Source organism: Protomyctophum parallelum, assembly GCF_964188405.1.
Source record: "Protomyctophum parallelum genome assembly, chromosome: 5".
NCBI classification, from domain to species: domain Eukaryota; kingdom Metazoa; phylum Chordata; class Actinopteri; order Myctophiformes; family Myctophidae; genus Protomyctophum; species Protomyctophum parallelum.
The window spans coordinates 17,014,282-17,026,003 of record NC_139702.1 but is presented as its reverse complement, the minus strand read 5'-3'; the positions used below and the strand labels follow the sequence as shown (position 1 = coordinate 17,026,003).

The window sequence follows — 11,722 nt, the reverse complement described above, 5'->3', positions numbered from 1 at the left end:
GGGGGGTCCGCAGCCAAATACAGATCATTCTGGGGGTCCTTTCTTGACATGAAAAAGGTTGAGCACCGGCACTGACACAGAAACATAATAGGTTTATCAGAAAACTTTCACGATAGAGAGACATTTTGTAGAATCGTCCTCTCTCTAAGCTCTGAACGGGTTAGACTTGAGATCTCTAGGCACTAGCAGATGAAACAGACAGCTCTCCAGTCTCCAGTCTCCTCTCTCTCCATCCATCCATACTGCCTAATTAGACAGGAGAAGGCCAGAGGGTCAGAGAGGAACAGAGAGAGAGAGAGAGAGCAGAGGCTTGAGGGGTGAACAACACAGATTGATAGGACAGCAGAGAGAAGAATCCACTGCTCTGGACATGCATTGTTGGAACAGGGGACAATGTCACAGTAAGGTGGCTGCGTGAATCAAATAAGAAGAAGGACCATTATGGTCTGGGCCTGCCTGGGCTGGGCAGAGGGATTTGGCTGGCCTTAACAATACTTTGCAGACTGGTCTGGCACGCTGTTTATTTCATTGTGCAATCACTCATCCTGTACGACAAAGCATTTAAATGTGACATGATGCACATGTGGGGCGATAAAGTAGGATTCAATTGTTTTTTATTATCATGCTTGAGCGAGAGAGAGAGAGAGAGAGGGAGGGGATTATGAATTCATTTCATTACGACTGCATATTTGATAAATAAAAGTGCAGGGGGTTGGAAGTCCAAATGGATGTACGGACTGATTGGAAACAAAACAATATTATTATGCATACAAAAGAGGACATCATTTCTCTCAGACAGACACGCACATGTAAAATCCATCAGTGCTCATTTATACAATGTCTTTCTTTCTTTCTTTCTTTCTTTCTTTCTTTCTTTCTTTCTTTCTTTCTTTCTTTCTTTCTTTCTTTCTTTCTTTCTCTCTCTCTTTCTTTCTTTCTCCCTTTCTTTCTTTCTTTCTTTCTTTCTTTCTTTCTTTCTTTCTTTCTTTCTTTCTTTCTTATTGCGTTATGTTATACTTTAGCTATTGAAAAATAGTGGAAATGTGGCACAAATTTGGAATATATTATTCTTTCAGAGCGAATTTTTTTAACTCAAATCTTTGCCTCTGGGGGGGGGGGGGGGGGGGTCCCTGGAACAACGTATTTTCAGATGGGGGGGTCGGCAGCCAATTACATATATATAATTTTTGTGGTCCTTGACATGAAATAGTGAAGACCACTGTTATATAGAAACAGGAGGTTTTTATGAAAATCTGCATGATTTAGAATTAGCAAAAGCAAAAGGCATGTATATACATTTATTGAAGGTCAGATTATAATCAGACCAGTGTGTGTGTCCAGTGGAAACCTCGTATGAATCTGATCTCAGGTCAGAATGGGATAATATCCCCAGGAATAGCGAGGTGGCTCGTCGATGCAGCAGAGAGCCGCAGCGCGGAGGGAAGCACACCTCGCTCACGATGAGTCGTGTTCTGCTCGCTGTCCTTCTCCTGTCACAGCATGCAGCTCACCAAACCTGGCAACGTGTTCGCACATTGTCGTACTTCACCCAGCTCTCTCTCTCTCTCTCTCTCTCTCTCTCTCTCTCTCTCTCTCTCTCTCTCTCTCTGTAATGGAAATGAAAATACTGCACTGTTTTCAACCAGTGTTGTTTTTGGCGGCACATTTAGATTTTAGTTTTAGTCATAGTCTTTTGAAAAGTTTTAATTTAGTTTTAGTCACATTTTAGTCACCTGGAATGTCTTAGTGTTAGTCTAGGTTTAGTCGATTAAATGTCACGCAATTTTAGTCGACTAAATCTACAGTTGATTTAGTCGACTAAAATGTATTTTGTCGGGCCTTGATGCCGTCGAAATGACAGATTTTACACTTGCTGAAAATAGCCGATCTACAAGCCCACAACGGGCTTGTAGATCGGCTATTTTCAGCATTCAACCAAGTGTAAATTCACTTATACTGGATCTCTTGTCTACTAGTCCATTTTAGTCTAGTTTTTATTTCTTGACGAAATTGTCAGTATAGTTAGTCTTAGTTTTAGTCATCGTAGCTTAGTTTTCATTTAGTTTCTATTTAGTTTTTTCCGTGAAAAAAGGTAGTCGACGAACATTTTTCATCTTAGTTTTAGTCGACGAAAACAACACTGTTTTCAACCTAAGGTTCATATGAGTCAACCACTTATAATAACCCTCATTTATCTCTCACCTGGCCGCCTGTCAGATGAACTATATTCTTACATAGATCCTTGTTTGACTATGACCACACCTCCAGTGTATTTATGGTCTCTGGTTGTTTATACGAGGGACACATGTACCCCCTATGTGTGGATGTATACCAGTGTTGTTTTCGTCGACTAAAACTAAGACGAAAAATGTTCGTCGACTACCGTTTCCACTGAAGAAAACTAAATTGAAACTAAATTAAAACTATGCTATGGTGACTAAAACTAAGACTAAATATACTGACAATTTCGTCAACAAATAAAAACTAGACTAAAATGTCAGGAAGGGACTAGTGGACAAGAGTTCCAGTATAAGTCATTTTACACTTGGTTGCATGCTGAAAATAGCTTGTAGATCAGCTATCAGTCGACGAAAACAACACTAATGTATACAGCTCTGGAGGATGCATTGTTTATAAAAGGGACACATGTATGTAAACAGCTCTGGAGGATGCATTGTTTATAAAAGGGACACATGTATGTAAACAGCTCTGGAGGCTGCATTGTTTATGAAAGGGACACATGTAAACAGCTCTGGAGCATTGTTTATGAAAGGGACACATGTACAGTATGTAAACAGCTCTGGAGGATGCATTGTTTATGAAAGGGACACATGTATACAGCTCTGGAGGATGCATTGTTTATGAAAGGGACACATGTATACAGCTCTGGAGGATGCATTGTTTATGAAAGGGACACATGTATACAGCTCTGGAGGATGCATTGTTTAAGAAAGGGACACATGTATACAGCTCTGGAGGATGCATTGTTTATGAAAGGGACACATGTATACAGCTCTGGAGGATGCATTGTTTATGAAAGGGACACATGTATACAGCTCTGGAGGATGCATTGTTTATGAAAGGGACACATGTATACAGCTCTGGAGGATGCATTGTTTAAGAAAGGGACACATGTATACAGCTCTGGAGCAGTGTTGTTATCGTCGACTAAAACTAAGACGAAAAATGTTCGTCGACTACCTTTTCCGGCCCCCACCTTCACTTAATGTGGCCCTCAGGTTAATGTCAGAATACTGATATAATATTGGTTCCAGCTGTTTACAATTCCACAACATGCAAACATGACCTGCTTTAATTACTTACAGTCTAAATTAGTAGCTCATTGCTCAACACAAGTATAATTAAAGGCATTTGAAATTACATAAAAATGTAAATTTTCAGGATTCCAATTTGAATGTAGCAAAAATAGCCGATCTACAAGCCCAAAACGTATTTTTGCTACGACAGTAATATATGGCCCTAGGGAGTGAGTGTGGAAATATAGTGGCCCTCTCCATCGTCATAGTTGCCCACCCCTGTATTAAAAGAACATTGTTTCATTCCACTCTCTACTTTTTGTATTTCTTAACACTCTGAGTGTAAGTACTGAAAATCTACATCTCTCTCTCTCTCTCTCTCTCTCTCTCTCTCTGGCGGCTCGAGTGTCGGCTCGAGTGGACAAGAGATCCAGTTTTATGCTGGGTTGCATGCTGAAAATAGCAGATATACAATCTCACAACGCGTCGCAGCGCGACGCGTTGTGAGATTGTATATCTGCTATTTTCAGCATGCAACCAAAGTGTCAAGGCCTGTCAAAACACATTTTAGTCGACTAAATCAACTGTAGATTTAGTCGACTAAAATAGTATGACATTTAGTCGACTAAAACTAGACTAACACCAACTCATTCCAGGTGACTAAAATGTGACCAAAACTAAGTGAAAACTATTCAAGAGACTATGACTAAAACTAAAATAGAAATTTGCTGCCAAAAACAACACTGATGTCTCTCTCTCTCTCTCTCTCTCTCGTCCATCAGGACATCAACCAGAAGCTCCAGGAGGACAACCGTGAGCTGCGCGACCTGTGCTGCTTCCTGGACGACGACCGGCAGAAGGGCAAGCGCGTGTCCCGGGAGTGGCAGCGCCTGGGCCGCTACAGCGCCAGCATCATGCGCAAGGAGGTCACCCTATACCTGGGGAAGCTCCAGGAGCTGGAGGCGCGCCAGGAGGAGGTGATCCGGGAGAACCTGGAGCTGAAGGAGCTCTGCCTGCTCCTGGATGAGGAGAAAGGAGGAGGAGGAGGAGGAGGAGGAGGAGTGGGGGGAGGAGGAGGAGGAGGAGGAGGGGGAGGAGGATGCCGCAACTCCATCGACAGCCAGAGCAGCCTGCTGCTGGTCCCCGGAACGGTACGGAGCATGTCACCGTTAACTTTTAATATTTTAATATTGACCAGTTATTAATCCTGGTCTCTATACTGCCTCCCCATGGCCAGCCGGGGCGCCTGATGGAGGGGAAAGGAACTGGTTGGAATAACGTGTTCCTTCCACGCGTTACGTCCAACCAGGGAAACTCCCCCCGTCAGGTGTAAAGGAGCAACTTTCATTAAAGAAATATTTGATTTTATTATTCAACCTTTAACTCATATTTTTGGTTTATCTTTACAATCTGGTGTCGTTCCGCATGAACTCAAAATAGCAAAAGTTGTGCCGCTACACAAATCAGGAGATTCAAATCATTTTAGCAATTATCGTCCTATATCAATTCTTCCCTGTTTTTCAAAGATTTTGGAAAAACTTATTTACTCCAGAATCTCAGCTCACTTACTTCAGAACAACATCCTCTATTGCCACCAATATGGATTTCGCAAGAAATACTCAACTGAACAAGCTCTGATACAGCTTGCCAACAATATCTCTTCTGCTCTAGAAGACGAGAAATTTGCTCTTGGGGTTTTCTTGGATTTAACCAAAGCTTTCGATACTGTAAATCATACAATTCTTGTTTCTAAACTTAATAGATATGGCCTACAGGATGTTGCTCTCAAGTGGTTTTCTAATTATCTAGAAGACAGAGAACAATATGTATGTATCAATGGTTGTATATCTGCAAAGTTGAAAATATCACAGGGCTCCATACTTGGTCCTTTATTATTTTTGATTCATATTAATGATTTAACCATGAACTGCAATAAGTTTCTTCCTATTTTATTTGCAGATGATACTAATCTCATTGCATCACACAGGGATTTAAACACTCTCGTTAAACATGTTAATGATGAATTGTTGGATGTCTTCAAATGGTTTCAATTGAATAAGCTTACCCTCAATATAAAGAAATGCAACTTCATGATTTTTAGTAATATAAACAAAACATTTCCCAAAGAAAAACCTAGAATTTTAATCAATGGCTCTGAAATTTGCCAGGTTCCCCATACTAAATTCTTGGGTGTCATTATAGACGAACATTTAAATTGGAAACAACATATTGATGCTGTATGTATGAAGTCTATGAAGATGCTTGGTATATTGAGAAAAATCTGCCCTTTTGTTCTTCCTTCATGTCATTTAACACTATTATAGCTTAATTTTCCCTCATATTAATTACTGTAATATTGTCTGGGCTGCTACATATTCAACACATCTCACTAAATTACTGATCATTCAAAAAAGGTTTCTGAGAATGATTTCACATTCAAATCGGTATGAGCCGTCTGCCCCGCTCTTTATTAAATACTCACTATTACCCATTGACAAAGTAAACGTTTTTCAGACCTGTTTATTTATGTTTAAATTAAAAAAATGCATACAAGACATTCCGTCTTCTTTTCACAATTTCTTCCGTGTTACTTCTGACATTCACTCCTACCCCACAAGGCAAAGAGATCATTTTGAATTACCCTATTGTCGCATGTCCAAACATCAATCTTTCATCAAATTTAGAGGCCCTCATCTATGGAACTCCCTAGATGATTCACTTAAATCCTCATTATCCTTGCCAATATTCAAAAAACATCTAAAAATATCTTATTTCTTCCTCTCTGTAGATTACATGTTTTACTTTGATGCGTTATATTTTCTTTTGTGTGTTTGTTGTTGTATTGTTTATTTCTTTTTTTTGTGCAGTCTGTGTTTTTATTTCTTTACTGCACACTACAGCTGCCCCCCTTTGCCAACTTGTAGATTCATGTACTGTTCTTTATGAACTTTTAATCTTTTAAACCAAGGACCTCTTCCTACAGGAAAGGATTCCATATAAGCCTTCTGGCTTCTTCCTTTCCTTCCATTGTATTTTTGTTTCTTTGATATGTTATTGTCTATTTTTTGTACCACATGCTAAATAAATAAACCTAAACCTAAAACACTCAAGCATGAGGGAAGCATGAGTTCAAGTCCGTTGCTCTCCCCTTGTCCCCCATATATGGGGACTAGGTTGGTGGAGGGTGTGTAGAGCCCAGGATCACATTAGATAATTGACACAGGGGTGAAAAATGGGTTACAAAATCGTGGGATAAAAAAAAAATATATAAAAAAAGTTATTAATACACATGTTAGTTGACGATTTACCCCCTCCCCAGGGAACGGGCCTCCTCCTGAGGGACGTGGGCGACGGCAGCAGCACGTCCAGCGCGGGCAGTGGTGACAGCTCCGACCATCACCACCCCCCCCCTCACCACAAGCTGACCAATCACCTGGGAGGAGGAGGAGGAGGAGGAGGAGGAGCAGGAGGAGGAGGAGGCGGAGGAGGAGGAGGAGGCGGAGGCGGAGGCGGAGGAGGAGGAGGAGGAGGAGGAGTAGGAGGAGGCGGGGTCCCCGGGGTGGTCAGCGCCGCTATAAACAGCGACATCATCATCATCAAACCCCGCTGCAGCAGCATCAGTGGAATAGCGGCGGTGGTGGTGAGCGGAGCAGCGGAGCAGCAGCGCGGTGGAGTAGAGGCGACGGTGGCGGTAACGGCGGCCGTGAGCCCCGAGCACCCCGCCCCGTACCCGGCGGGCGGGCGCCACCGCTCCACCAGCCTGGAGTACCCGTACGTGTTGCCGCCGTCGGTGGCCTCGTCGTTGCGCCAACAACGGCCCCGCTGCGGCTCCGTCTCCTCCGTGCCACACGACCACCACAGCTCGGCGACACGCCTCGTTGGCCTCGCCAGCCCCGAGAAGTACGGCCTCGGCGGCCGCAACAACAGCAGCAGCAACAAGCAGCGGAGTAGCCCCGACCAGAACCATCACCAGCACCCCGTAAAGCACCACCACAGCTCGGACCTCCTTCTGGGCCCACAGAAGCAGCAGCACCAGGAGGGGGGGACGCTCTACCAGCGGCACCACCGGGGCAGCGTGGGCAGCATCGGCCTGGGCAGCCCCGAGCCCCGACAGGCCCACCTATTATTGACTCCGGAGCATCACCACCACCATCACCACCCCCTTCACCCCCAGGACATGGGGATGATGGTAGGGGGAGGGGTTGGGGGGAGTCCCGAGACCCCCCACAGGCACCACCAGAAGGGGGTGCCTGTGGTGGTCCCCGGGGGAGGAGGGGGCAGCCCGGAGACCCCCCACAGGCACCACCAGTACGGCGTGAGTCCCTCAGGGAGGGGGGACCCCGCGCAGAGGAGGGCGCCCCCCGGGGGAGGGGACGAGCTGTCGCCGCACCATCGGAGCATCTACAACGGCATGAATGGTAAGTGTGTGTGTAGCGCAGTGTTGTTTTCGTCAACTAAAACAAAGACGAAAAATGTTCGTCGACTACCTATTTTCACTGACTAAAACGAATGAAAACTAAATAAAAACTGTGCTATGGTGACTAAAACTAAGACTAAATTTACTGTAAATTTCGTCGACAAATAAAAACTAGACTAAAATGTTAGGAAGGGACTAGTGGCCAAGAAATCCAGTATAAGTCATTTTACACTTGGTTGCATGCTGAAAATAGCCGATCTACAAGCTCACAACGCGTCGCAGCGCGACGCGTTGTGAGCTTGTAGATCGGCTATTTTCAGCAAGTGTAAAAACACTCATTACGACGGCCTCAAGGCCCACCAAAATACATTTTAGTCGACTAAATCAACTGTAGATTTAGTTGACTAAAATCTTATGACATTTAGTCCACTAAAACTAGACTAACACTAAGACATTCTAGGTGACTAAAATGTGACTAAAACTAAATGAAGTTTCAGTCCAAAGACTACGACTAAACTAAAATAGAAATTTGCTGCCAAAAACAACACTAGTGTAGTGTAGTGTGTTTGTGTGTGTGTGTGTGTGTGTGTGTCTGTCTGTGTGTGTGTGTGTCTGTGTGGCCTGTACGTACATACAACGGCATGAATGGTAAGTGTGTGTAGTGTGTGTGTGTGTGTGTAGTGTGTTTTTGATTGATTGATTTAAATATTGATTAACAGTTTGTCGAATTTACAGTACATTTCAAGCACAAACTCAATACAAAGACTGTTAACTGTGAGTGGACGACCCCATTAAGCATTACACTTGTTTACAACAGGGTCCACCATGTTCAATTCATCAAAACATTTAGAGACATACAAATAGACACTTCTATGTAGTTAAAGAACAGAACAGGAATTCATCATAAAGGAAGCAAAAAGGGAAAAGATACATATACAGTGAGGGGAAAAAGGGGGGGGGGGATTCAGATTTTACAGAGGACAGTTGCGAATTGCAGCCGTCCGTAGGTGCCCTTTGGGAGCGGTTTTGAAGGAGTCAAGGGATTCACATGTCTTAATGACTGTTGGTAGGGCGTTCCACATTTTGGTGGCATAGGAGCGAAAATAATTTAGACCCTTGTTTGTGCCGAATCTGGGTTGTACATGGTTTGTTGCACTCCCTCTGGTGTTGTGGGTGTGGACTTCATTTACATTAAGGAAGTATTTAGACAGGCACATGGGTATCTTAGTGGTGTATCGAATCTTGTGGACCAGACCCATTGCAAGATGCTGTACTCTGTCGTCGACCCTAAGCCGTGTGTGTGTGTGTGTGTGTGTGTGTGTGTGTGTGTGTGTCTGTGTGTGTGTGTGTGTGTGTGTGTGTCTGTGTGTGTGTGTGTGTGTGTGTGTGTGTGTGTGTGTGTGTGTGTGTGTGTGTGGTGTGTGTGTGTGTGTGTGTGTGTGTGTGTGTGTGTGTGTGTGTGTGTGTGTGTGTGTGTGTGTGTGTGTGTGTGACCACAACCAAGTTATGGAAGCTGTCACATATTCTAAATGGATGCTACTGTACGTATCTAAGGGGATGTGCCTTGCTTTAGGCACGACAGAGTTGTTGACCTATTAGCTTATAAGGACAACATGTATAGCCTACAAGCACTCATGTGTTTTCAACTGCCATGTTCATTCATGCACGATAATGAAAATGATGCTTTTTGCAGATGTCACGGCTATTACACTATGTTGTTGTTGATGATGATGTTGAAGTGACTGTTTTGGAAGTGGGGTTGTACAAACGTACATTTGACCAACGTCTGGAAGAGGCATTCCTTACCGAGGTGGTACCAACATCTTAATAGAACTGGGGTTTATGCTAACATCTAGCGGTAGAGATAGAGTTAATAGAACTGGGGTTGATGCTAACAGCTAGCGGTAGAGATAGAGTTAATAGAACTGGGGTTTATGCTAACAGCTAGCGGTAGAGATAGAGTTAATAGAACTGGGGTCGATGCTAACAGCTAGCGGTAGAGATAGAGTTAAACAGAGCTGCCATGTCTCACCCTTTGAGTGTGACAGTCACGCAATTTAACCCTTTACCACGCACCACGCCACACATGCCATTTCACACGCATTATAAATTTATAATGATAAATAACAATTTTCTCTGCGGCTCCGCCGCGTAATAACGCACGCTCCTCACAAACGGTAAAATAGCCGATCTGCATGCAGCGCTGATATATGCAGGAGGGTAAACAGCAGGGTCCCTGACTGTGTGACGCATGGAAATGAGCCATGCGGAGTTTAACATCGCTTCGAAATATTTTTCATGGAAGACAATATAGCCCCCACAATTAAGTTACAACAAGTGAGTAAGTGACCTGTGACTATCTCTCTTCTATACTGGTGTGTGGCGTCTCTTGCGTGATATGAGGAAGTGGAACGGTGCCATAGCCCGTGCACATTATAGGGATAAAGTCGTGTGTGTGTGTGTGTGTGTGTGTGTGTGTGTGTGTGTGTGTGTGTGTGTGTGTGAACTGAAGGGGGAGGGGCCGCATCGCGACTTGTTTCTGTTCATAGAGAGAGAGAGCCCACAGATGTGTTTGAACTAAGAAAATGTAAAAATAAGGATTTTTCCCACATTCCAGTTTTCTGACATATTCCCCAATTTCCACTGAGATTATGGGGTGAATGAATGTGGCCAGACCCATCTTCTCTTTCTGTCATAGTGACATTGTCCTGCATCAGATCATGTCCAAATCAGGTTCTCCAATCTCCAGTAGCCTCTTCAGTTTTTTGAAGATTTTTTGAGTGGTGCAACCACTCCCTTACGGAGCTATTTGTGTGGCTGGCTGGGTCTGAGCACTATGTGTGTGGCTTGCTGGCTGGCTGGGTCTGAGCACTATGTGTGTGGCTGGCTGGCTGGCTGGGTGGGTCTGAGTACTATGTGTGTGGCTTGCTGGCTGGCTGGCTGGGTCTGAGGAGCATAGATAGATAGATATCTTTTTCATTTCTACTTTAAGCATGAGGAGGCTGTCAGTGCAGGGAGAGCAGCTGGCATGGAGGTGAAGACATCAGTGTTAAGGTTAAATAATTATTAGCCCTGTAAACATGACCCTCGTATTCATACGAGGGTCATGACGTAACTTCACCCTGGTCTTTGCAGACGCTACATTTACAAATAATTAAAATATATAAACATTCGCATTTCAAATATAAAGTACTCACAAAGTTTCCCACGGGTGTTAGTTAGTAGCAGCGCGAGCGATTAGAATTTCTGCATCCCGCGTTGTTTAATAAAAAGCATTTTTATCCGAGGTGTTATTTTGCCATTGGCTTTCAACTACGCGCCCCTATCGGTCGGGAGGATGGTGGCACTCGGTGTGTTCGATATAGGTACGCTGACCGCCCTGCCAATACAGACTAATAGGCGAGTGCGCTCTCGGTGTGCAACTGTGGATTTCCCAAACGAACCCCGTTTGAAAAAAGTAGCCGGAGAGCTCGGACAAAAATGCATTTTATTAAAGAACGCGGGACGCAGCAATTCTAATCGCTCGCGCTGCTACTAACTAACACCCGTGGGAAACTTTGTGAGTACTTTATATTTGAAATCTGAATGTTTAAATATACGGAAATCTTGTAAATGCAGCGGCTGCAAAAAACAGGGCAAAGTTACTGCATGACTGTCATGATAATTATCATGGCAGTCATGTTCCAGGGCTAAATAATTATCAACGTTAAAACGGGCCAAATCGACATAAAAAAAGAAAAACAAAATCGCCGCCGCCCTTCGGACGGCGTCGAACACATTAAGACACTAGAGTCTCACTCTTGACATTTTCTGAAATATGGCAGCCCTGAGTTAATAGAACTGGGGTCTATGCTAACAGCTAGCGGTAGAGATAGAGTTAATAGAACTGGGGTTGATGCTAACAGCTAGCGGTAGAGATAGAGTTAATAGAACTGGGGTCTATGCTAACAGCTAGCGGTAGAGATAGAGTTAATAGAACTGGGGTCTATGCTAACAGCTAGCGGTAGAGATAGAGTTAATATAACTGGGGTCTATGCTAACAGCTAGC

At 43.8% G+C, this 11,722-nt stretch overlaps 1 protein-coding gene across 1 annotated transcript in view; it reads left to right on the top strand.

Annotated features, from left to right (window-relative positions):
* ccdc85al (coiled-coil domain containing 85A, like) overlaps window positions 1-11,722 on the top strand; it is a gene marked incomplete at both ends in the record, with an annotated part of 49,550 nt that overhangs the window by 1,745 nt on the left and 36,083 nt on the right. Inside the window, 3 exons of the mRNA XM_083764345.1 lie at window positions 4,040-4,402; window positions 6,577-6,677; window positions 6,870-7,675. Of these exons, the coding sequence (XP_083620471.1) occupies window positions 4,040-4,402; window positions 6,577-6,677; window positions 6,870-7,675 (1,270 nt within the window). The remainder of the gene's footprint in view (window positions 1-4,039; window positions 4,403-6,576; window positions 6,678-6,869; window positions 7,676-11,722) is intronic.